This window comes from Sander vitreus, chromosome 1, assembly GCF_031162955.1.
Source record: "Sander vitreus isolate 19-12246 chromosome 1, sanVit1, whole genome shotgun sequence".
In the NCBI taxonomy this organism is placed as follows: Eukaryota; Metazoa; Chordata; class Actinopteri; order Perciformes; family Percidae; genus Sander; species Sander vitreus.
Window position 1 is genome coordinate 7,240,101 of NC_135855.1, and position 27,574 is coordinate 7,267,674.

Sequence of the window (27,574 nt, forward strand, 5' to 3'; positions counted from 1 at the left end):
TAGTCTTGTGACTCTTTGTGATGGCGGGGGGTTTTCATTAGGAACAGGCAGAAACACTTTTGCCTTTAGATGTGGCCTGACAACACACGTACTGATTTGTTTTTCCAAAAAGAAACTCAGAAAAATGCTTTTTAAAAAACAGTCTACAGCCACGATACGTCCCTGATCGAGCTATCCAACAAACATCCGCCATGGAAAAGTGCAATGCTAATGTTAGTTTGCGGGCATGATAGCTAATCGGCCAACATGCTGCTGTTTAGCAGGTACGTTTCATTTTTCACCATGTTAGCATGCTAACATATGCTAATTACTAACACTTAACGCAAAGCACAGCTGAGCCTGAGGGAATGTCATTAGACAGGGTTTGAAGGTATTTGATAATAAACCAAAGTATTGGATTGTGACGACCCTCTCCGCCATGTCTGCCAGTTACTTTGTTTGTGTGGCTGCTTTCTTTGCAGGTACTGCAGGTGGTCGTGGCAGAGGGTCGTCAGTAATGTGGCAGGTTCTGGGCTCATTAGTTACACTGGCAACACCGGGGTCTGTGGGCTAGTGAACTTTTAAAAGGCCTCTTGGATTCAGTTGTGCTCTCTCCGCGCCGACTCATCATTGTCCTGGTCTTGGTTGCTGTTTGGTTTGTTTTGCTGCACCATGCAACACTATACAAACATTATTTCACTTAGGCACCCACTCATCTTACTGAACTCATTGATTACACATCCCACTGTTAGTTTTAAAGCTATAGTGCGTAGTTCCTGTCGCCGCCATGAGGAATTCGCAAGTAATGACAACAAAACTGTAGGCACGTCCAAATGATACAGCATTACGTGATCGCGCACGTGCCCCCCACCCCTCCTCCACGCGGTTGTTAGTAGCCAAGAAGGATACGGAGGATTAAAAAAAATGGACTCCTCAGAAGAGGTAATTATCTTCACTTGAGTTTCTGCGCGGGAAAGTCACCGGACGCCACAATCTTCTGAACATAGTCATACTGACAAATACAGAGAGAGTTGCGTGGAGCTGATAGTCTTAATTAGTTTGGTAGCAACTCATTTGGCAATGGCTTGAATGTAACGGACATTCATTAATATCACAATGTTATGCACTAAAGCTTTAAGTTTATTTTTGCTTTATGATTTAAACTAATAAATCATTTGTTAATTGGCTTTGTTGTGTGCATCTCCCTTTTTTGTCATGGCTGCGTGGCCCGGTTTGTGACAAGTGGAGGCTCGTCTGGCGGAATTTGGTTAGTTTGAGGCCGTTGTTTGGTACCAATATTGACGGGGGATGGATTCTGGACTGGAAATGTGATTTGATAATTTGGTTTGTTGTGTCAGTCAGGGGAGGTTTGGTCCTGCAGTCAGTGTGTGTTGACACAAGTGGGCAGGTGTGAGCAACATTATCTTGATGACCTTATGATGGCCCTTGATAAAAAGTCAAGGGATTACAATTCATCCTGAGGGAAGGGTGAATGTGTATGCAAAATGTCTTGACAGATCTTAACACATTTCACTAAAAAACACAAATATCAACCTCCAAGCGGCGCTAGAGGGAGAGTCACTAGGACTCATCCTCTGAGGTCCATGAATGTCTGGACTAAAGTGGTGGACCGACCGACAGACGGGTCAACATTACCATCCATAGTGCCACGCTGCTTGCATGGCTAAAAAACACTTTGACGTGATTTTGCTCTCAGTACAGTTTCATTTCTAAAATGTGAAAGCTACAGAAAAAAAAGAAGCAAATTCAAATTAGGCAGATATATACAAAACAGTTCCTTTTTCATCCTTATGGTCTGAAATCTAGACCATGTACTGTGTGTGTGCATTGAATGTATAGAATACGTATGTATGGTCTGTGTTTTCCTCACGCTGTTTTTGCCTCCGGTGGGTTTGTCCAGCTCCCAGGTGGAGGTGGAGATGCTGCATTCTACTGGGGTGAAGGGGGCCACCCTGCCGGTCTGTAGAGCCTCTAGAAGGGCTGTCTTCCCCTGTCTCGGTGGACCAATCACAAGCATCTTCAGCAGTTTAAAAGGCTCTGCCTTTCGGAGGTGTGCCCGGAGGAAAGCCAGGACAGAGGCAGGTCCTGAAAGATCAAAGAGGTCAACATTTGGTTTTTCGGGATGTTGGAAATGACCAATTACCAAGAAACTATAGACAGGTGCTGCGTCACACCAAAAAACATAGTTCATATTATTTAAGTACTCATTTATGGGCACGTTTACACCTATGCTTCGGTAGACTCGGGGGTGTTGCATTTTTCATTTGGTTCGGTAAACGTTGACATACTGCACTTTGTCAAGTGCACCAAAGAGAGGGCAGGCCCTGATAAGAAAGAAAGATAATATGTTGTCATAGACTGTAAACATAATGGACGTAGCAGCAGTGACGTCACCCATCAGTTTTCGGACTGCTGTTTTGAAGCCACCAGTTTGGCAATTTGCCCATCGCCATTTTGGTTTTTTTTAAACAAAACGTGATGACTTTTGACTAGAGGGTGGAGCTGGGGAGGATGACACAACCAAGCCAGTGTTGTTTATGATTGCAATGGCGCTGCACTAAGCTAAACGCTAAAGAGGGAACGTTGCGGATTTCAACCCTTATCAAGCGAGTCAATCAGTGGGTATTTACCAATGGGTTAACCTAGACCTCCGGGTACTGGAGCCATTCATCTGAATGTACAGCAGTACAGCGACTCGTACAGAAACTCTGCAAACTTTCTCTGAAGTCATCAGCTAATGCTAGCGCTAGCTAGCTTGGTTAGCAGAACGCTGAACAAGACATTTTTGGCAACCAAAATGTTCAAATTAACTTTGATGAAGTGAAAACACAGTGAGTGACAAAACCAAAAAACAGGTTCAGGTCTATTTTAATGTACACAGTGCCATGGTTAGCATTGCTAAGCCTCTGTCATGATTGACGTGTATCCACTCCATAAAGCATCCCCTGCTTTATCCTCTAGTTTTAAATAAATGGGACCATACTTTACTAAATGAACATCATGCTGTATTGAAGAAGACTTGAAACTAGCGCATGAGACCATGAACTCATATGAAAATGTTTACTGAGGTAATAAATCAAGTGAGAAATAGGGTCTTTTTCACTATAATTCTATAGAAACAGCCAGTGGAGTCGCCCCCTGCTGGAAATTAGATAGAATGCAAGTTTAAGGCACTTCAGCATTGGCTTCACTTTTCAGACCCGGAAGCTTCGTCCATTATTTTTACAGTCTATGCGCGTTGTCCTTGTTACACAGACGACGAGGGAGATCATAATAAGTTATGGATTTTAAAGTTACCATCCGTTAAATCATATAGGCCTATGAGTGGGTACATTGTGTGAAAGGTTTAATTTATTTAGATTGCAAATAATAAAAACGAGTAAATAAGCCGTTTTTTGGTTCACTTCCTATATTTGAACCGAGCCCTAGTGCACTTTAGGCTTGGGTGACTCTTCTATTTTCAAATCATCCAATTGTGGTTACTTGAGATCACCGATGGGCGATCCGATCGCCAGTCTGACAGGCGGGCTACATTGAACATAACATACGGACTGTTCGCTGTGCGGCTGCTGCAACTCTACGCTTGTACAATCAATGAAACTGGTAGGTAATATATATATATATATATATATAAAAAACCACACACATATATACGTATATAATCATATACACATGTATAGAGACATATTTAATGATATATCAGTAGTTTCTTAGTAAATTCTCCAATAGTCAGGTGCCCATACAGAAATTGAAACCAGGTTTGCTTGCTGTAATCATTCCTCCTGTTTATACTGGCCATTAAAAGGTCCTTTCCTAATGGGCTTACAATGTAAGTGGTGGGGGTCAAAATCCACTGACCTGATTCTTTACAACTTAAAACTTAAACTTTATCTGAAGTTAATATGGGGCTTCAGTAGTCCTTTAAGCATGGTTGAGCAATGGTTTCCTCAAGCAAGCTTGAGGAAAACGTTTCTATACATTTTTGGTTCCTTTTGAAGAGTCAGTGGAGTTAGACAGTACCTTCTTTTCTTACTTCCTGGGGGACATTGTTAATGTTGAGGTCTTCAGTGTCCAGCTGCCACAGGTTGGAGAGTTGGCCGAGCTCTGCTGGAAGCTCCCGGATTCCAAGATTACTGTCCCCAAAGAAGGTGAGAGAACATGGGTCAACAATTTACATTAAGGACATGTTAATATGTTTAATTATTATATATATATATATATATATATAAAATTCAACTATTTAAACCTCATGGACCTTCACTGAGCCCACAAGGGAATTTTAAAAACAGTCAGGTGGATATGTTGCCAAAGCCACAGGATGCTGTGGATCCACAACTTTCCAAACAATTCAATCATTCTGTCTGGTATGTGAGAGCAGAGCAATTTGTGGATTGTATAAAACAGCTGCGAACAGCTGTAGCAGGAGGACTGACATCATACCAAGCAGCGGTTCCCAGGGACCGAACCTAAAACCATTTGTTGTTTCTGACTTAATTATTTGACTTTTTCTGGCAATATATCGTTTGAAAGTGTCTTCAGTGTAAAACAACACCCATTAATTAGCCAATGCAATGTGTAATTTGACTAGCTTCTGACACTCACAACTGATTGTACTGAAAACATTTGACAAGGTTATTGTTTTATACTGAATTTGATTTAGCTTCATCCTTCCAAATTCAATAGTATGTAGTATGTTTCTGGAATAGTCACACAATAGTCTGTTCTGGAAATTTAGTAAGATCATAAGATCCGATTATCTATCTATCTATCTATCTATCTATCTATAAGGCTACCTGCTAGGATTGGCTGATCTTAAGAGAAGAGCTCTGTTTGTAGCTGCAGAAGTTGGTGAATATGGCCCCCACTGTCTGCCAAAGGGAATCCTGGCAGTGTGTGAAAACATTTTCTAGCACCCAAAAAAAATTTATTTTGAGAACTGACAGAGACACGAGTGTCCCCTACAACACTGCACCTCTCAGACATCATTTGTCAATAAAAAAAAGAGATAGAGAGAGAAAAAACACACACATAATCTGGGGATTATAACGTTACACCAATATCAGCAGTGCGGCAGAGGGAGGCCTGAGAAGGAGTGTGCAGGTGAAGGGTGGCAGACAGACAGAGGGACTCACTTGGAGAGGTAGAGCTCAGTGAGGCTGTGCAGACCACACACTGACTGGGGAACACACTCCAGCTGGTTGTCATTCAAGAAAAGCACTTCCAGTGAATCCCGCAGAATCATGGGAAACTCTATGGGACACACTGCCAAGACAGAGCCATGCAGAGGGTCATCGCATGTATGCTCAAACACACAAAGCATTACATACAGTTTATCAGAATGTAACTAATACTGGAGCTGGGCTATGGAAGAATTGGAAGGGTCACAAGATGATTCAAATTTGAAGTCATTTTTGGGCTCAACTTACCTTGTACTTACCATACATAAAACAACAATGAAAATAAGGTAATGTATAGAGGTTAAAGAGGTCTCACCTAAATAACATGTTGTATACACTTTCTCAGTTTGTGGAACTATTGCAAGGACAGGACACAATCTAAAATAACACTAGGAAATGATTGACTGTTTCTATAATTGTTGCAATCACAAGATCTTACCAATGGAGAGACTATAATGTCTGAGCCTATGGTCCTGACACCATATCCAAAGTCCACATTCATAGAAGCAATTAGCTTTTAATGAGTTGAATAATTTATTTCTACGTATGTAAAGCAGATCTACCTGGGTCTGGGTCCCTCCTGTTCCATGTAGTGAGGAAGGCCAGCCTCCGGGACTTGGGCAACTCCTCTGTTCTAAAGACAGAATTTGAAGTACAGTAATCCACTAATGTCAGGGACAGTAGCATTCAAAAGGAATTTTAAAAGCCCTCATTGACAAATATTGTACTGCATTGGAATTTAGCTTAACATGATTCAGAAATGTCTACAAATATGCCAATATGTTTCTGACAAAAAACAAACAAAACTCATAAGCAAGAGAGACAAAAACGCTATGTTAAGCCTAACATGATACAGTATATAACACGCAGGACAAACCTGCATACAACTGGAGTAGTAATACATTTAGGAAAAGTGGCTGTAACCAAACAAGCTGCACCAGATCCATTTAGTCTGCATGCACAACATCAATTACACTGTTGATGGTGATGACATATCTGAACTAAACCAAATGTTAAAAGCTTAACCTACTTTTTGCTTAAGGTATTTAGAATTATTCAAATTCAAAATAAGAGCGTCTTACACCTATTTTCCACCAGGCGCGTCTGCGCTGCGTTCCAGATGCGCCGTGACCTGCGAGCAATCGCGGCCATTCAAGACAATGCTTGATATTCCACCAGCCGCGCCACGGCACGTCCCAGAAGCGTGAGTGAAGTGGCTCTCCGCTCCGCTAAGGGTCTATTTTCACGCAAGCCGCGGGGCCTTTGGACAGCCAGGCAGAAAGGAAAACGACGAGGGCATCCTGTCAATTTTTTAAAAGACACCCCCCAAAATCGTATGTGTCTCCTCTACAACAGTGGTTCCCAACCTGGGGTCCGGGGACCCCTCAGGGGGGCGGCAAAGATCACAGGGGGTGCGCAAGTCTGATTTGATGTTGAGGTAAAAAAAAAAAAATTAGGGCTGTCAATCGATTAAAAAATGTAATCTAATTACATACTCGCATACATAATTAACGGTGCCTGAACCGATCGACCGAACTTATTTAACTAGTAAATTGCTGTTGAACGACAAAAACAACAACCAGATAGGAAAAGGACATTTACAATAACTTCAAATGCACCACGAGGCTGTAGTTTACCAGTTTCATTGAACGCACCGTCTGTGTTGTTTCTTCGACGGCAGCTGCAGATTGTTACATACCGGCGTTGAATCCTCTACAGTAAAACAGTCAAACTTCCGTTTAGCGTTAGCTGTCAACATTGTAACCGTGTTTAATCCAGCTACTAGCTAGCGGTAGGCTAACGTTAGCTGCTGTCGAGTATAGTGTTAACTAGCGTCACATGCAGCGGGGTTTGTGTTTCCTGTAACGTCTGTTTCAGAGCATCAGAGAGAAGCGCAGACATATCAGTGGCACCAGATTTTCGTCTGTATGCAAACGTCAATATGGAATGGATTAATCTGCGTTAATTTTTTTAACGCGTTATTTTTTCTCAGATTAATTCATCGAAATTAACGCGTTATTTTGACAGCCCTAAAAAAAATATTTGCACGTTAAACAAATTATGATAATACACTAGAATATATAATGAATACAAAAGTCTGTATAAAAACTATATATTTTTGTTCTCGCTTAAAATTGTAGGCAGGCTACTTAGTAGGCCAAACCTCCGGGACCTCTTAACCTGGGACCCTTGCTGTCATCAGGTCAGCTGCTAGCTGCCATCACCCTCGTTTTTCCTGCCGCCACGGCGTCACTATTTTATGAATGAAACATGGTGGAGAAACGTTAAAGTGCCGATAACGCCTCTGTATCAAAAAAGAAAGTGAGGCTCTATCTCGAGAGTTACCTCAACTTCGGTTTCGGAGGGGGGGGCTCAGCTTTTCTTAGACATAAGTAGGGGGGGGGGGCGCGCCAAGGAAAAAAGGTTGGGATCCACTGCTCTACAACACCATGGACGACGAGAGATTCATCTTGGAGATGGAAAATCATAATAGACATCACAGATCTTTTTTTTATCAGGACAACACCAGAAAAAAGAAGGCATGGAGTTTAATTACAGGAGTACTTGGAGTGGAAGGTACATACTAGCTAATAAACATGTGATTGTTCTGTAAAGTACTTGTAGAGACAATATAATCTGCGAGTCGGGCAGGCAAGACGCTCCGCAGAGGACGGAACAAAACGGGAACGCAGCATAGACGCACCCAGTGGGAAATCAGTGTTATACTAGATTCAGATCAAAGCCCCACCCTGCTTTTATCTTGAAATATCACACATTTTCTTCAACGCTGACGGACGGACAAATATATTGTAATGTGCCTTAAAACATTGTAATGTTGCAAAAGTAATGGTTTTATTTAGCACAATACATTTATTGAGCTGTTCAGTAACAGCTGGCAGTGTTTATCTACAGTGTGGACCTACTTGCCCAGCTGGTTCCTGGAAAGATCGAGGGTCCTGAGCTGAGAGCACTTCCACTTACTGGGGGCTGGGAGTGTCGCAATGTGATTCCCACACAATCTCAACGAGACAAGAGCCTGATGGGTGTATGAGTCAGAGGAGGCGTTAGATACTGTAAACCACACATTCACATTTTTCCTTTCAAGACAGCTGGATCTGAGAACAGCTCCTCTGAGCTCCAAAAAGTTCTCATTGTGGTTACTGTGTTTTCGCTGTCTCAAATCATTCACTCACTCATCATTCATTCAAATCCGGTATTGTCTAAATCTAAACATAGATCTGAAATAAAGTCTGGCAGAAAACAGGATCATTCATATACAAGAAAAAATGGTGAATGGGACAATTCTCTGAAATCTCTCGTACAGGCAGATGTGTTTCTTGCATGAGGCCCATTGTTGTACAATTTGGCCTTACGGTTTCTTGCTTTTACATTTGCAGTGCTCTGCTTGTGTTGGTACATTCAAAGGCTGAACATGTACACAATTCTTATTTGGTTTGCAATCATATTAAGAGCTCCACAATCCAATCCCAAAATGGACAACCCTTTGGTTAGTGTTGGCAAAGGGAGCCAAACATTTCTGTATCTACTGTTAGGCTTCTAAGCTGAATGTAAGTCCATGACCCAAACATGGAGACCAACTATGCAGCAGCAGTGCCATCTGCAGGCTACTTCACACACAGCAGTCTGATTATATTTATTTTTATATTCATTTTTTCATTTTTGTTAAATCCTTAGATTTGTAATCATTAATTACACTTCAGCGTGGTGCACATACAGATGTCCAGCAACAAATCAAGAATGCTGGTTCCTACCTCCAGTTCAAAAAGATATGAGGGCAGCTCCTTCAGGCTGTTGTCGGAGAAGTCCACCTCCTGCAGATGAGTCCTCCAGAAGATGGAGATGGCGTTTGGAAGACTCTCGATCACATTAGAGGAAGCTTTGCATTGCTTCTGCAGGGGAGGAGAAATATGAATATCCATTTGTTTTATGTGAAAACAGTCCTCCCTCCCCCATTATACAGTTCAACTGTATCCTACCATTTCTTTACAGTAAATACTACTCACAAAAAGTTAGGGATATCTGGCTTTCGGGTGAAATTGATGGAAAATGTAAAAAGTTCAAGCTACAGTGGTTATATATAATGAAAGTACGGCATTTTAGGAGAAGCATGCAATGGTGATTTCCTCATCTCAAAAAAGGTATTGAAACAAAAGCCAACAGTAGGGAGGTATACCACAACAAAAACATGTCTCAATAACTTGTCATGTGCCCTTGAGCATCAATTACAGCTTGACAACAATGTCTCATGCTGTCCACAAGTCGAATTATTGTATGCTGAGGCATGGCATCCCACTCTTCTTGAAGGGCGGCCCTCAGGTCATTGAGGTTCTGGGGTACAGAGTTACGAGCCTCAACACGGCGACTCAGCTGATCCCATAGGTTTTCTTTGGGATTCAGGTCTGGAGAAAGTGCAGGCCACTCCATCTGAGGTACCCCAATCTCCAGCAGCCGTTCCCTAATGATGCGACCTCGATGAGCTGGAGCATTGTCGTCCATGAAGATGAAATTAGGCCTGTGTTGTTCATGCAGGGGCACAATGACTGGATTAATGATATTATTCATGTAGTATGGGCTTGTCACTGTACCATTCAGAAAGTGTAGGGCAGCTCTGTATTGACTAGACACACCTGCCCACACTGTAACACCACCACCACCAAAGGCTCGTCTGGTGACAACAATGGCTGATGCATAGCGCTCTCCCTGACATCTTCGTTCAACATCGTTGGCGGCCATCATTTCTGCTCAACGTGAATCATCTTTCATCAGAGAATAGCACTGAGGCCCACTGGTCCCTCGTCCAGCAAGACGATGACACCTGTGCCTGGTGGTGTGGTCAGGTACCCTTGCAGGTCGTCTAGCACGCAGACCACGCTGATGTAAACAGTTTCGAATGGTCTGACGTGACACTTGGGTGCCTCTCACCTCCCTGTGCCTGGAGTTGAGTGGCGTTCATCACCCGGTTCCACAGGGCACTGTTCACAATAAAGCGGTCATCGGTGTGGGACGTGGCCATTGGGGGCCCACTTCTATGCCTTTCTATGACTCTTCAAGTCTCTCTGTATCTCTGTTGCAACCTGCTGATGACACTCTGTGACACTAAGCTCAGTGGCCACTTCCGTCTGAGAACATCCTGTTTGAAGCCTCGCAATGGCAAGGTACTGTTGATCAATTGTTAGGTGTCGTCTTGGTCTCATGATGTCAAAATGTGAACAGCATGATGAGGAGGACTGTTTAAATTCCAATTCTAACTGAACAAGGAAATGTATTGGTTAATTCATGGATCGGGTTGTGGATTTTGCTGTTAAGCTCCTTGTTAGAGAACAGCAAGTTGGGCATTCAAAAGTTTAGAGAAGGTCACATTAAGTTCACCTGTAAATGTAAATGTTCACCTGTAAAATTTCACCCGAAAGCCGAATATCCGTGACTTTTTGTGACTAGTGTATATCAATGATATGATAATGCAGTGTTAGTTAGGTATAAGACATGTTCTGTCCATTCTCTTGCCAGAATTCTGCCCCAACTTAAAAGTCTGGTGTTATTTTATGTCTGTTATTGTACGTAAATAAATCCCAGGAAAAGGCCAACAGTGTGTAAGGGCCCTTTCACATCTGAAAGTCTGCACCAAGGTCAAACCAAAGTTCAGCTTTTGATACATTTGAGTAGTTTTGGTTTGGTTTCACATTGCAAGTATGCAAGCAAACTAAGGAAGTCTACATGTCATGCTTGCATCCTGTTGTCATTATCTATGTGTGCTGTGTCTTTCTATACTTAACATTGAGTGGTTTGTAAACGGAGGTGCATCTGACGTCAGCGTGTTGTCACTTTGGCTGGTAGCTTTGACAATACTCTTTGGCGTTGACAAGAATGAACATAAGTACATCGTTGCCACTATGTTATTATTATGGCATTACCACTTACAGCACCAACTATACTCAAGGTTAGTTCAAATTCGCCAAAGGAACGTCTTCGTTGTGAGAACATTTTTATCGTTGCCAGTCAGGAAAGGAGGAGACGACTGCAAGCAATCCTGCGAGCCCTGGCACCTCCGTTTGGGGACAGACCGAAGAGGTAAGTGGCAATTTGCTTCCATTTTTTCCTGCTACATCGGTTGTTTACCCGGGAGCACCGGAACTTCTTGTAAATGGTCATCCCAAAAAATGACTAAATGAGGTAGATGTGAAAAGGCCCTTAGTCTGTGTGACTCCTCTAACCTGTCTGGGACCAAACGCTGGAACAACAACAATAATAAAAGACAACCATAAAGTACATACATTTATGGAATGCAATAAAAATGTTTAACATCTTGCATGAACATTCATTGTCCTCCTAAAATATTACAGTATCTTTGGCATAGTAGCTAAGCCTCTCACACTGCTTTAACACCATGATATGTGTAACCCTCAAAAGTCCTATAATAACCCAATTGCAGTGATTGGCTACCTATAGATGGCAAATAAATAATCATAGTAAAAGGTCATCAAATGAGCTCAATACAATAATACCCAGAATATCAAACATGGACAACAGCACCTTCACTATTCTATTTTGATTAAAAGAAAAATCCTGTAAATCAGCAGATAAAAACAGGAAGTGGACCATTATCAGTCTATTTCTTACCAGAGGACAAGCCCAGGGATCAGGGAAGGTGCTCAGTGTGTTCCTGCACACATTGAGGAAGCTCAGAGATTTCAAACAGTGCATGACTGCTGTGGGCAGACTGCTCAGACAGTTGTCAGACACATCCAGCTCCTCTAGCTTGCGAAGACCGATCCAGTTAGTGGCTGACAGTATGGAAATAAAGAACACAGCCAAAGTCGAAAATCAGACCTGCACAAATGACTAAATAACCACTAAAAGGCCCTTAAGCTGTTGTTACTGTAAATCAGTTTGAATGTGTTTTAAAATCAGAATCAGAAAAGGGTTTATTGCCAAGGTAGTAACACTTATAAGGAATGTGCGGTGGTTGGTGCATGCATAAACAAACAAACATTTTAAAAATGAACATGAAATGTGGGAACTAAGTCCGCTGGCGTGGTTTCCCTGATGTTCATGAGCTCATCTCTAGTAAAAGAGCTCCAGGTTCCTCAGCAGAAAACTGAATTTACAATAAAAACAAGACAAAACAATGAGCACCAACCCACCAATGGTAAAATGGTCAATTTAATGGCAAATTTATGGCAACATCCATGTATCTGACATAAAGTGTATAAATGGCTGTAATAACCTAAGTGTATTGATTAACAATGTATCCAAGCTGTTAACAGATGGGTAGTGCTGAAGTAATGAGTTAGTCAAGCGATCAGAAACACTGCTCCTCTCCAATGTGAGAATAATAACAAATATCCCTGGGTTATGGACTGTTGCTTGGACAAAACATTTAAGGACATCACCTTGGACCCTGGAGAACTGTGATGAACAACTGATGATAAAAGATAAGTATTGAGTCAGGATGAATCACAGCTTCAGACATGCAGGTTTACATGACTAACATGTGCTAGCTTATTTAAAATATCCCCATGTTGGGTTTCAGGATGCGTTTATGTAAAGTCTGGGGGTTACCATACTCAAATTGACCCTTGCAGCTCTTGATCAAACTCTTTCAAAATAACCCTGACATGTAACTGACAACAAGTTAATACATTCTTTAAATCTATATTCAAAAGTGTTCTTCCTACAAAAGATAAAATAGTTATATATAAGCCGAGTTGGAACATACTGGTAGGGATGTCAAACAGGACTGTGAGCTGGTTCTTAGCAGCAGAAAGTCTCTGGACGTGGGTCAGATGCAGAAGTCCGGGTGGCAAACAGGTGAGCTGGTTCTGAGAGAGATTTATGCGCTGTAAACTAAAACACAGGAAAAGACAAGCTGAGAAGGTGACCACGACAGCTTCCACTTTATGACACAGGCAGCTACATTCAGGACGGATTCATTTAATCAGTGTTTGCCTAGTCTCGCATTGCCAGACCTACCTTCACAGCGCTGCAAAGGAAGGTACATCGTGTTCTAGTTAGTTAGTAGTGGCATTTCTTTAAATCAATTGCAATTGTCTTGGGTGGCGAAAATGCAAAATAGCCTCAGGAAGGAACTTGTTTTGGTGGAACATGTGTACGTGTGTCGAATCTGAGAAAACTCAGATTGGACAGATAGTCTAGCTAGCTGTCTGGATTTACCCGGCAGAGATCTGAGGAGCAGTCAACCATAGTCCTCAAAAATCCACCAGAGTTTAGAACGCCAACACAAAGAAAGAGGAAGGTAACGGAATTAGACCAGTCTAAAATGAAGGACATCCGGCGGAATAACCGGCGACACCTGAACAATACCGGAAATGCAACGTCGTCGATCTAGACTAGTGTTTGCCCTACACTTATAAACACCTTCGATGTGGGAATACATAAACACATACACAAAGGCATTTTGAGAAAAAAAACTTTTCGTTTTGCCTTTTTGCCAAAGTGAAAGAAGATCAATATTAGGTTAATCTTTGTGTCCAGTAACATAACTGACTTCAGGACATGTTCATGTAGAAACAGAAAATGATGTATCGTGGTTTAAGGAGAACTTAGCATATGTATTGGAGCCATTTCTTGACCAATATCAACTTGGTTCAGTATCTCTGTCCTCATATGATGCTTCCTGTGGCTCTGCATGGCTAACTGAGAAAGCTTTTCTGTTGTTTTAGCGGTCTGTATGGTGTCTTGTTGACTTCTATCTGTATAGTTTAACCTGTACTAATATCTTGCTGCTTCCTGCTGCTCTGGTCTAAAATCATCTGGCCAAAGGACTGCAGTTGAAAATTAGCTGGCTGGCTAATACTGTCACATTTACAGAAATGTTGATTAATGTGTGTTGTCCTTTATAAATAAAGAATCAGAATCAGAATACAGGTTGGATTGGTAAATCACTTGCTAGCCATGAAGACACACTAAGACACAGGATGTTGATATAGTAAGACAGTTTGCAGTTATTGGGAGAGCTATTGGACAGCGGTAGAAGAAGTCTTCAGATCCTTTACTCAGGTATAAGTACAAATACTCCATTACAAGTAAGAGTCCTGCATTCAAAACATGAACTTTCAGAATATCAATTCCATACTTTTACTTAACTCATTAAAATGTACAGTAAGTATCATGAGCAACAATCAATGGAAGTGGAGCAAGTGAACGAGAAAGCTCTGAAACATCTGTATTTCTTAAGGAAAGCTAAATTCCCTTGCCAGGTTCTCATTAACCGTTACGGAGGAGCAATAGAAAGCAGCCCGACTGGAAAATACAACGTGGCATGGTCTGGGCACGGCCCAGGACATAAATTTTTGCTTTTTCATCATTAAGATCTTTAGTTTGCATTAGTTTGACTTTAAAAATGTTTAAAGTCAATCGTGTTATTTCTGTAGGAGGAGTCTGTTAAAGTACGACTCCTGGAAATGGCAAAAGATGCACTAAAATTACTCAGTAAATAAAAAATGGCTGACTTCCTGTTAAATTTAGGGTACACCCCAAAGAGACTTTTTTGGTAGTCTCAATATGTTACACATGCCTACCAATTTCTACTGTGTACGTACAATTTAAAGGAGGGGGCTTCAACTTTAAAAAATTTGAAAAGTAACAACCATGCTTTTCAGGTGTTGCGCTAATCACTCCGCCCAAGTAGCAGTGCTTCGCCTTCTGAGAATTAGTTCCCAGTTTATATACGGTTAGAAGATGGCTGCGTCTCATGTGACCTTGTGATTTGTACATGCTGTGACTATACAAATCACAACATGTAAATAGGAAAATGTTGGCGTTATTTTGTCACTTATTGGGAGCAGTAGGCTAGATGGAGCCGGTTACCTCCAGGATCTGTGCTAAGCTAGGGTAGCGGTGGGGGCGTCAGACAGAGTTACGACACGCACGGAAATGAGAAGGGTATGTATGGACTTCTCTAACTCTGGGGGTTACGGTTAATAAGCTAAAGTTCCAACAAGTCGGCGTGTTCCTTTAACTGAAAGGGAGACGGAGCATTATCAAATAGGCAGATTTACATTAGATAATAACATGTTGGATTTATGTTAGGCCAATTTGGTGGCCCCCCTTCTGAGGACCCCCTAGGGGCCCCGGACCCCCTGTTGAAGATCTTTGCCTTAGACCCTTAGTCTCACTACCAATTAGGTATTGATTTATTTGCAATTATACACAATCCATTTAAATGGAGGACATCTATCATATCCAAGATGGGGTACATTGGCTAGCTGCTATTTGTTGTGTGAAAACACATTTGTCACAGCTGCATCTGGGTCAGACCAACGTACCTGGAGCAGATGACCTCATGGGAGCTAGGAGCAGCTGGCAGCTCTTTCAGCAGATTGTTAGAAAGATCAAGAGTCTGCAGGTGGATCAGACCCCAGGGCACCACGGAGGGCAGAGCAGCCAGGCTGTTGGATGACAGATCCAGGTGGGTGATACGTGACGAGACATCCATGAACCAATCCAGCTCCAACCATGGCAGCTGCAGACCACTCCAGCACACAGTGACAGCCTGCACACACACTCACACAGGCGGCATGATATCATAAGAGGGCTGGGAGAACAACATGAATTTAAATCAGGACTTCCTCTCACCACTTTCACTTCCAGTGTTATGAACCTAATTACACTACATTGTAATGCTTAACTGTGTATCGAAGTAAATACGTGAACATTTGCCATTAAACCCAGAATTAGGGCTGGAGATCCTTAAAAAATCTTGGATACTGGTACCGATACCAAAACCGCAACTTCGCTACCGGTTCCTGAACAATACTTTTTTCAACACCAATTTTGTAAAACAAAAAGAAATTACAACATTACACATCCCCTAGTACTACTACTCCTGTCCCTCAAATAACTGATTTCAAAATACTTTGAATTGCCCTGTTGCTAAAATGTGCTATACAAATAAGGCTGCCTTGCCTGGCCTTCCTACATGAGCCCCGTCTCTGTGTAACAGTTTTTCCTGCGTTCACAAACACATTATCTTTGCCCCCCCTTTGTTTCCAGAACACCAACCTGCTCTCCCTCTGCGTTGGAGGTTTCCTGTAGTTTGAGTCTAAGGAGGTGTTTGCTGAAGGTTGGATGGTCCATCAGGGTGTATGAGGAGAATCCTGCTCCGTTCTGCAGCAGGAAGCGAGCTATCTCCTCATTACCTGCAACACAAAACACACTTCTCACTTTATGTGTTCACAGTACCAGAGGTGGACAGTGTCCACTCAGTATCTGTCACTAGCACTGTACCAGCACTTCCAAAAACCTGGAAACTGAATTATAAAACTGGAGTTTGACGCTGAACTGCATTATCTAAAGAAGCTAAGAGCAGAAATACATTGCTAGGAAAGCGGAAAACTAAACTGCAATACTGTCAAAGCACAAGTTAAATAATATAATATTTATCTTAATTAATAATTATTTATTATAAAAATATTGTCTAAAAGGGCTGAAAGAAGAAATGTGTTTTAACATCACATCACCGTGCATATTAACATCACTGCCAATATTTTTTTAGTAAAAAAGGTAGAAAACAGTTGAAGACAAGCATAAATGTCCTTAAAGAGCTGAACAGTTTGATATTCCAATGATTTCTGCAGCTCAAAGTATGCAGACAGACAGACTGACTGACTGACTGACTGACTGACTGACTGACTGACTGACTGACTGACTGACTGACTGACTGACTGACTGACTGACTGACTGACTGACTGACTGACTGACTGACTGACTGACTGACTGACTGACTTTGTGCGTGCGTGCGTGCGTGTGTGTCTACCTGCTCGTGCAGCAGCGTACAGCGGCAGCCCGGTGATTACAGCAAACTCATCGCTGTGGATGGCACAGTCCTTGGCATCAACATTATAGCCATGGACCAGCAGCCGGACTACGTCCAGGTGACCCTGCTGGCAAGATGTGGCTAGCATCCAGTTCAGCAAGTCTCCCCTCAGACATGGACCTGAGAGAGAGCCAACACCAGTCAGTCAGCACACACTTTTTCTTTATTAACAACCACTCAGACTGCACTGCAGAGCTGCCTTTAGTCCAGTCACCAATCTGACAGACGATATAAAAGTTCATGTTTCCATGACGACCTGACCTTGAGTTGAGCCTCCAAGGTTTTTGTCAGTGTTGATGAGAAGATCAAACATGATAAAGGGTCAATCTGTTTATATTTTTTCTCTCATCTAAGCAAAATAGGCATGTACTACACTATTTCGAGCACCTGGTTGTATTAATGAAGACACACTAACAACAATTGCATTGTAATTGTAAGCTTTAAATTACCTGTGAGTGTGCATACTAGACTCAATCAATGTATCTTTGTTAAAATGATGTGTTTATATTCTTTCAGTTCAGCGGTAAATACCCATTTAACTTGAAGATTTTTTTTTTTTTGGTATACATTTGTAGTCTACAAGTCGAGGGTTATCTTCTCAGACTTGATACGGTTCGTCTAGAGCCATAGTGGACATTATACAACTGCTTCACGCGCTGAGAGGTACCATCTATAACTAGTAAATTGACTTTGACATAAAAAACACTGGAGTGCCCCTTCTTTAATTACTGTAATTTTAATTTAAGGTTTTAAAAACAATAACTTTAATAGCAGTAACAGTGGCACCACAAATGTAGTCAAATTAACTGGCCTTCGATTAAAAAATGAATGAATACATGTTATTAACTAAACAAAAGGCTCGCCCTGATCTACAGTATATATCCTGAATGTTATGCTGTTTTTCCTCCTACCAGGTATGGAATCCAGCAGCTCTTTGACCAAGCTGGCGTGGCCATAGTATGCTGCCAGGATGGCTGGGTTGCTGTTGGATGGCTCCTGGGGCACAGAGATACGGGCTTCTTTCAGGAGGTAACACACACTCTGCAGATCACCATGTTGAGTGGCCAAACACAGGAGACGTAACTGTAACAACAGGTAACACACACACACACACACACACACACACACACACACACACACACACACACACACACACACACACACACACACACACACACACACACACACACACACACAATGAGACATGGGTTGATAACTGGTGTTTTATTGGCACTTGAAAATGCAATAAGGCCTCTAATTGGCCTTTGGCACAATCCTATAAAAAAGGGGGTGACGCTTCTGGAGCTGAGTTTGTGTCTAAATAGAACTTTAGTTTGGATTTAATAAAAGTAAAGAAAGCTCTGAATTTATTCTTAAATATTCACGGTTCTACCGGAGTTCTATGAAAAACATTTTACACCATGTCTTGCTCATTAGCGCCTCGCCAAGCTTTTTTTTTTTCTTCTTACGTTTTAATCCACCTTTGCAACCCCGGCGTCTCCTCTGTAGTTCTTTCGGGATTTCAGGCTTGGGCCCCGGCAGCAACACAGGTCAACACAGCGCTATCAGCTGATCGCGTGTGTAAACAACAGTCCCGCTGCCTTGTGCGTAACACGCAGTTTGAAAAAATTACCAAAGTAAGAATAGAACTAAAAGAAATGTTCCAAAGTTGACAGAAGCCATCTCAACACAGATGTTCTAAGTGACCATAAAAAAAAAGAACTGCACTTAAAGACCAAAAAGTGACTAAAAACACACAAAATACACATACACATCAGGAGCTACTGCAACAGGCTACCGCACGACACAGCGCCATCTTGCAATTATGATACCGCTATACTAGCTGCTATAACAACAATCAACAACAAATGACAACTGGCAATCGATACTGGAGGCAAAAAAAAAACGTAAATGGGGCATCACCAGTGTTGGGAGTAACGGCGTTTAAGTATAACGGCGTTACTAACGGCGTTATTTTTTTCAGAAACGGAGTAATCTAATTAATTACTTTTCCCATCGTTGCAACGCCGTTATCGTTACTGAGAATGTAAAGTGGCGTGTTACTATAATTTGGTTGAATGAAGCGCGAGGTGTCAGGCTTTGGCTACACATCAGCTGCCTGGAGAGAGCAGGGGCGGGGGCTGATGACACTGTTGCAAATGCGATGATGATTGGCTGGGTGGGCGGATGCCCTGCTCACGCTGTCTCACTGCACGCTCTGACTACCACTAAACACAAGACAGCGACAATGGCGACAAGCCAGGGAAATTCAAAGGTAGCGTTCTCGAACTGGAAGTACCGGCACTACTTCTCGCTCATTGAAATTAAAAGGCAAGAATGTTTATGTAACATGCACGCCATGCCCAGGAAAAAAGACTTTATCCACGTCTGCCTCAAGCAACTCAAATCTTATGAAGCACCTCGCATCAACATATGCTAACACGACACTTGTTGCTGCTGCTAACCCAACCCCAAACCCAGTTAATATAAACATCTTTGACGTTAAAGATGTTATAGAACGTAATAGCGTTATAGAACATAAAAAATAATGTCACACTTACTTTGCTGAGTAACTAATTACTTTTACAATGTGGTAACTGAGTTTCTAACTCAATTACTTTTTGGGAGAAGTAATTTGTAACTGTAACTAATTACTTTTTTCTTTAAAAAAAGATGACCAACACTGGGCATCACTAGTAAAAACTAATCTCTTGGTTTCTGTTGGAACAGTGTTGAGCCTCAATGACAACAGCAGCTTCAGACTTGAACAGAAGTGGACACCTTCTCCCTGCTTAAGTCTCCAACATAAATAAAGGTAATACAATTAGTTATCTTGTTCACTGATCAAGGGGGAGTGGTTTTTCAGGTTTTACGCTCCTTCCTTGAACACTGCCAGTTTGGTCCATGATGGCAGAGATACGCCAAACTATTACATTTTCTATTTCCTCTTAACCAGTCGACAGCATAGAACACTTACACCAAGTGTATCACACATTGTGTGGGTGATTACACTAAACGTGGGATGAACAATCAGTTGACTTAAAATTTGTTCCAAAACAGGATGACCCTCACTACTTGAAGCAGGCTCAATTTAGTCTGATAGTGTGAGCTTGAATTGACCTGTATGGAAACACTTTAGCCCCAACTGATTTGTTGGGTTCATTTAAATCAGGTGTAGGACTTTAATACCTACTTTTTTAGCATGGTTTATGGAAAGGGGCTGTGGGAAGGATGCATTTTCCAAATAAAGACATCAAGAGCAGCACATCCAAACACTCCTCATAACCCAACAAACACAGAGCCCTGCACCACTGCAGGGAACACTCTGTATCTCTAAATAATGCAACTATGACAGAGGATAGGAGCAAAGAAAAAAAGGGTTCTTTTTGGAGAATCCCATGTCCAAGAGTTATTTGGTAAATGAGCTGAGTCATTAGTACAGGCTGATGTCACCATAACAGCAAAAGCCATCAGATCAATGTGAGTGACATGAACAGGAAAGTCTTCTTTTAACTCGTATACAAATAAAGATTGCCTCTGCAAACTGATGAAAACAGAATGATCCAAGTCACAAAGCTTCCTTTGCCTTTTTTCTTATTTTCTTTAATTGGTGTTCTTCCAAGGACATAATGAGCTCAAGTACCAAAGTTCCTGCTAATATTTGTTCCTGTGTGTTCGCAGGCAGCTTGTCTGTAATACTAAATTATTGTGTGTGTGTGTGTGTGTGTGTGTGTGTGTGTGTGTGTGTGTGTGTGTGTGTGTGTGTGTGTGTGTGTGTGTGTGTGTGTGTGTGTGGCAGCGAAGCCAAATCTGGGTCTCTCTGCTATCTGATATAGAGGCATCAGTATTCAATTGAGATTTCATAACCGGTTGAAATTCCTCATAGCCATGTTAAAATGTTAACTTCCGTGTTTTGGTACCTGTACACACTAATCAAACAAACTAGACTTTGTGGTGAAGTGAAAGCCCCCTTACTGCACTATAATCCATTATATTTTTATATTTTGAATGGTCACCTGATTCTTTGAATTTTGTGTTTTCCTTTGCATAAATAAAGACGTTTACACCATAAATTTGTGCATAAAAATGTATCAGAAGGAAATTAAGTGTTTGACACCCGCCTCCCCCCCAACCCCAAATTAAAGGTGCAGTAGGTAAGACTTATACAACTAACTTTCTGTCATATTTGCTGAAACTGACCCTATGTTCGAGTAGAACTACATGAAGCAGGTCATTTGAAAAAAATCTGGCTCCTCTGGCACCACCTACAGCTCCCTGTTCAGATGCACCAAAACTGCGTGTCAATCACTGCTCATGCACACGCATTCATTCTCCCTTGTGGGGGGAGGGACTTAGGAGACTGTTTTGGGCTTCAGCAGAAAGGGGGAAGGGACTGAAAAGTTGTTGATGTCAATTTTTTTGGCTAAGTCCTGGATCTTTGCAATCCTACCTACAGCACCTTTAATGTGTCCCCCTAAAAGCCCATTCTGAGCCAGGAAAAACCCTGAATTCACACTAGTCGTTGGTGCCCAACCAACATCATTTACGATATAACTCTACCACACTAATTTACTATGTACAGTATGTAATCAAGGTACAAACATGTTTTTTTTTCTTCATAAAAGCAAAGCAAAGTTTTGTCAGCATTTCACTGTGACCAGTTTCTACCCCACGTTACACATAATGTTACAGTGATGATGCAACCAGCAGAGCAGTTGACAGTGTGACTTTATACTTTAAGTGTGCTCACCCCGTCGATGTGGGGCATCCCTGCGCTGCACTCCACACAGCAGGCTTGTTGGATCAAATCCCTGGCAGCCTCACCCTCTCCATCTTCATAGGCTGCCCGGATGTTCTCCAGAGTGGGAGAAGGAACCAGTGCAGAGCCGGGACCTGGACCCTCAACCAACGATACCTTGGCTCCCATTTCCTCCCCAGGGCCTGATAGAGCAGAGGACAGACACAAGAGGGACAACAGTGGTGAAATGGGAGTTAAAAAGAGTATTTGTGGGGAGGAATGGAATCATAGAGGCTCGTGGCAGCATGCCAGGTTGAACACATCGTATTACTGTAGTCCAGTTAGCAGCATACGCCCAGTCACCTTATTAGGGGTCTGGAAGAACCGTAGCAAGAGCTACGGCGTTCGCAGGGCTGTGGAACCGTATTGTTTTTCTAAGGATTATTATTCTTCTCCGCCTAAAACTCTGACTACAGCCTAAACCGTACATGGTGGGGGGTTGCCATTTTCAGGAGTGGTCCAAAACTCCGCAAGGACCTCAGGCGCAACAATTGACCCACTTCCACCACTAGGTGGCACTATAGCAGAAAAAACGCATTTGGCCCTATAACTTCCACACCGTACACCAGACATTCAAAACCCATACATCTACGCGTTCCCTGGATCCAACTGAATCGGCAGATATAGGCCACGCCCATTTCCACCTAGACTTTTATGCGTGAAAAATCGCGATTTATCAATTATTTATTAATTATTTTCAATATCTTCCTAGACCGTGCGACCGATTAGTACGAAACTTGGACCGTAGCATCTCCAGACCAACCTGACAAAAAAGAAATACAAATAATTTTGATAGGATAAAAATTGCGCATATTACGCACAAACAAATTTGTGTAGCTAACTATGAAAACACCAACTTTGCCATATCTCGGCCAAAATAAATGCCATCAACGCCAAACTTTAGATAGTTGTTTGCCATGACCCTCTGAAGGTCCCCCACGCGTTTTACGAAAATTGGTCACTAGGGGGCGCTACAAGTACAAAAAGTTTATATCTCATGAACGGCTCATCCGATTTTTACAAAATTTGATGGGTACCATTTAGGGCCACTCTTAAGGCCAACCTTCGAGTGGGGTACTGAGGGGTCAAAGTGGGCATGGCCTATGGGACCCAAGTCTAGATTCACCACTTAGACTAATGTGAACAACTTTAAATTTACAGGGTAGATGGACAATGGGTCACGGACACCTACCAAAAATTACACATGTAGACCACTAGGTGGCACTATAATGTTTTTTTGCCTTTAACTCCCACATTACACATTAGAAAACCATACATCCACGTGTTCCTTGAATCAAGCTGAAACATGATATAGGCCACGCCCATTTCTGCTTAAAATATTTTTCGCAATATTGCACAATGCGCAAAACCAACTTTTTCGAACTCGTCCTAGGCCGTGCGATGGATCACACCTGGTACGTAGCATCTCCAGATGGACCAGACCAAAAGTTACTCAAAGAATTTTGCTACGTTAAAGTATGCACATTTGACAACCAAACAAATTTTCCTAGCTAGCTACCACACACATATCATATCTCGGCCAAATTAAATGTTTTCAGCAAATAATAAATAAGTGATATCCTTGTTCAACATCCCACTACAATGCTCTGTACCAAATTTGGCGAAGATCGGCCTTTAGGGGGCGCTATAAGCAACGTTTATTTGTTTTGGCCAATAACGCAATGCATTTAAATGGGAAATTTGCAATTGCAATATCTCTGCCACAGTAAATGCAATCAACACAAAACTGTTCTGTACGAAATTTGGCGAAGATCGGCCACTAGGGGGTGCTATAATCAGCGTAGATGAGTTTTGGCTGAGATGCAAAGAATTTTTTTATTTTTAATTTTTATTTTTTTTAAAAGGGAGTGCGCCTGTGAGCACCCACAGAGGAAAACATAAATTGGCGCCTATGACGCAACAACTTGACCACCTCCCCTGCTCCTTCAGCCACCACACCTGCCTCCCCCCCCTCCACCCTCTCGGTCACACTCTCATTTCTCTCTGCTGTCGGCTGTGATCAGTGGGGTTAAGAATTTTGTTTATTGTAGAGCATTCTTAAAGGTGGTCTGTAAATGTATGGAGATGAACTGTTAACCGCTACATTTGCAACGGCGATGTACCGCAGACCTCGGGCTCACACGTCTAGATATTTACCGACGTTTGCCTCCCCGCCGCCAGGCTTCGGGTTCCGCTTTTGCACGCTCCCAGGGGCGTCGGGGGCGACTGCCGTGGGTGGCTTGGGCCCCGTCATAACTGCTTGCAGTTTTAGTTAAATAATGTTTTCATGGCATGAACTAGTAACAGCTGAATGAATTAGTGGCTGGTTACATTTGTGAAATGTTGCGTTTTGTGAAATGTTGTGTATTGGGGAATGTGGTTGACATCAAAGGCCAAGTGCACTGGACGTAGTGTGGTAGGAAGTAGGTAAGCTTTAACCCCTGGCCTGATTTGATGTAGTGGCTGGTGTGATCCTATTGCAAGGTGTTCTCTAGTTTCTGAATGCCATTGTGTTTTGTGAAATGTCGTGTTTTGTGAAACGCGTTTTGTGAAACGCGTTTTGTGAAATGTTGTGTTTTGTAAAAGTCACAGAGATATATTCAAGCAGAGACTTTTTCCATCATGTCCTCATCTGCCTCACTCGTGTTTTCAGCTTTGGCCATTGGCACAGGTTTTTCCGACTTAATGAAATACATAACACAGCAGTGTGGCATGCATGGACATATATACAGTTAGGTTCGGAAATATTTGGACAGTGACACAATTTTCATAATTTTGGCCCTGTGCTCTAACACAATGAATTTGAAATGAAATCATTGATATGAAATTGTAGTGCAGACTTTCAGCTTTAATTTGAGGGTATTTACATCAAAATTGGAGGAAGGGTTTAGGAATTGCAAACATTTTCATACATAGTCCCGTCATTTCAAGGGACTTAAAGTAATTGGACAATTGAGTCAAAAGCTGTTTCATCCATCAGAGAGCTAGCAGAAACATTAGGAGTGGCCAAATCAACAGTTTGGTACATTCTGAGAAAAAAGGAATGCACCGGTGAGCTCAGCAATACAAAAAGGCCCCGACGTCCACAGAAGACAACAGTGGTTGATGATCGCAGGACCCTTTCCATGGTAAAGAAGAACCCTTTCACAACATCTAGTGAAGTGAAGAAGACTCTCCAGGAAGCAGAAGAGTTTGCCAAAAGACATCTAAAAAAGCCAGCTGAGTTCTGGAACAGCATTCTTTGGACTGATGAAACTAAGATCAACCTGTACCAGAATGATGGGAAGAGAAAAGTATGGAGAAGGCTTGGGACGGTTCTTGATCCGAAACACACCGCATCATCTATAAAACATGGTGGAGGCAGTGTAATGGCATGGGCATTAATGGCATCCAGTGGCACTGGGTCACTAGTGTTTATTGATGATATGACAGAAGATGGAAGCAGCCGCATGAATTCTAAAGTCATTCTGTCTGTTCATATTCAGCCAAATTCAACAAAGTTGATTGGACGGCGCTTCACAGTACAGATGGACAATGACCCAAAACATACTGCAAAAGCACCCCAGGAGTTTTTCAAGGCAAAGAAGTGGAATATTCTACAATGGCCGAGTCAATCACCTGATCTCAATCCAATCGATTCCACTTGCTTAAGACAAAACTTAAGGCAGAAAGACCTGCAAACAAACAACAGCTGAAGACAGCTGCAGACAATGCCTGGCAAAGCATCACAAAGGAGGAAACAACGTTTGGTGATGTCTATGGGTTCCAGACTTCAGACAGTCACCTCACAATCGCCTGCAAATGATTCTCAATAGAGTATTAAGAATGAACATGTTATTTATGATTATATTAATTTGTCCAATTATTTGAAGTCCCTTGAAATAAGGGGACTATGTATGAAAATGTGTGTAATTCCTAAACCCTTCCTCCAATTTTGATGTAAATACCCTCAAAATGAAGCTGAACGTTTTTTTTTCCTTTTCAAATCCATTGTGTTAGCGCACAGGGCCAAAATTATGAAAATTGTGTCACTGTCCAAATATTTCCAGACCTAACTGTATTATCTATGAGCGTTTATAATAGAACATCAGCTAACGTAGTCTGTCATTTTAATGCTGTATTCTGATTGATTGGTTTGTAATGGCAGTCATCTGGTGACAATTTGGTCCTACATTTCTTATTCTGTCAGCGTGTCTTAGTTTCCAAAGCCCTAAATCAACCGCCGGTGAACGTGTCTCACAATGAGATGGGACCATTTTTCCACCGACAACCAGTGTGTTGCAGAACCTATTGTAATACCTTCATTATAACCAACACTATTGTGAAGGACAGTATTGTACGGTGACTTACATTGGCAGCATTTCAGATATCCCTAAATCACATTAGACGCTTACAACAATGAGCTTTTCTCTGACACCACCCTAACAGGGCGATCAGACCAAAAATTGCACTGCAATGAAAGGAGCTTGGAGGGGGCATTATGTTTAAGGTACTGATAAAACGATGAAGTACTTAGCCCAGTTTGAGTATTAGATCCATGAGGACTATTAGACTGCACAGAAGTCATGTGTCAGAACTTTACAACTTTGGAAAGTTATTACGGAGACAATTATTTTATATTTGTTACATGCTCTATCATAATCAGTCGGATATCGGGTTGCCTGGTTAGCTCACCTGGTTTAGTGTGTGCCCCATGTACCGAGGTTCAGTCCTTGTCGCAGCGGCCGCGGGTTCGGTTCCGACCCACGGTTGCTTGTTTGTTCACATGCCGCTTCTTTATCTCAATTACCCTATGTGGCAAATTGTTCTACCATATATAAGTTAACACGTACATAAGACTGTGCTCAAACATGACCACAAAAATGTGCACAACCTAAACTTTTCATTCAAATTGTATACTGAACGTGCACGTGGGTATAGGCGTGTCATGGCTCTGGGTGTGCCAAATGGCCATGTACTTGACTAGATGAGTTGGTTTACTTTTTTCGATTCATTTGAATAATACCTATAAATTTACTGCAAACTTTGACAACCTTTTTCTCAAAATCATGGCTCATTATGTAATTTGACGTAGTTTGGAGTACAAAAACAACACTGATATCATTAGAAGGCTAGGAAATCTCCTCTTTCCAAACTCAAAATATGTTTCAGTTAGAGATGGTCCGATACCATTTTTTGCTTCCCGATACCGATTCCGATACCAGTGTGTCATATATTTTATTATGTTTTAACAACTGTATACTACTATCCCTGTATGGATGTGATATGATTTCTATCTTTATTGTCGGTCTGGCTCAGGTTAAACTCTTTGTGAAACATGAATGCCACAGAACGTTCTTTTATTATCCAGTTTGACAGTCAGTTATAACGGAAAAAGAACATAAATAAACTACTTTAACGTATTTTTTCTTTAGGGCTTTATTACGTGGTATCGGATCGGTGCATAAACTCCAGTACTTCCCGATACCGATACCAGCGTTTTAGGCAGTATCGGAGCCGATCTCGGAACATCTCTAGTTTCAGTGGTCAATGTGACTGAAAATGATAGATTGTTTATGGCTTGCACTGGACAGGAAGTCTTCCTCACTGACCGCATACTTATATAAACTTTGACACTTTGTGTTCTATGAACAGTGCAGGCAGATCATGGCACTTCCTCCGGTAATATTAAGCCCAAGCAAACAGGAGTCAGACCACAGCAGGTGGTTTTCTTTCTGGTTTCCAGCTGTAAAAGTTGTAAAT

The 27,574-nt window shown here is 41.9% G+C and overlaps 1 protein-coding gene across 3 annotated transcripts in view; it reads right to left on the bottom strand.

Moving 5' to 3' along the window:
- The window catches only part of lrrk1 (leucine-rich repeat kinase 1), a 97,454-nt gene that overhangs the window by 55,086 nt on the left and 14,794 nt on the right, over positions 1–27,574 (bottom strand). For 2 of the 3 annotated variants that reach the window (XM_078257114.1, XM_078257029.1), the window contains exons 3-15: positions 21,770–21,975; positions 17,946–18,117; positions 16,975–17,154; positions 16,221–16,357; positions 15,485–15,711; positions 12,916–13,043; positions 11,817–11,980; positions 8,951–9,088; positions 8,102–8,214; positions 5,741–5,811; positions 5,133–5,262; positions 4,021–4,133; positions 1,871–2,085 (exon numbers count right to left, since the gene is read on the bottom strand). In XM_078257114.1, the coding sequence (XP_078113240.1) occupies positions 1,871–2,085; positions 4,021–4,133; positions 5,133–5,262; positions 5,741–5,811; positions 8,102–8,214; positions 8,951–9,088; positions 11,817–11,980; positions 12,916–13,043; positions 15,485–15,711; positions 16,221–16,357; positions 16,975–17,154; positions 17,946–18,117; positions 21,770–21,975 (1,994 nt within the window). The remainder of the gene's footprint in view (positions 1–1,870; positions 2,086–4,020; positions 4,134–5,132; positions 5,263–5,740; positions 5,812–8,101; positions 8,215–8,950; positions 9,089–11,816; positions 11,981–12,915; positions 13,044–15,484; positions 15,712–16,220; positions 16,358–16,974; positions 17,155–17,945; positions 18,118–21,769; positions 21,976–27,574) is intronic. The other variant, XM_078257203.1, reaches the window with a different exon arrangement.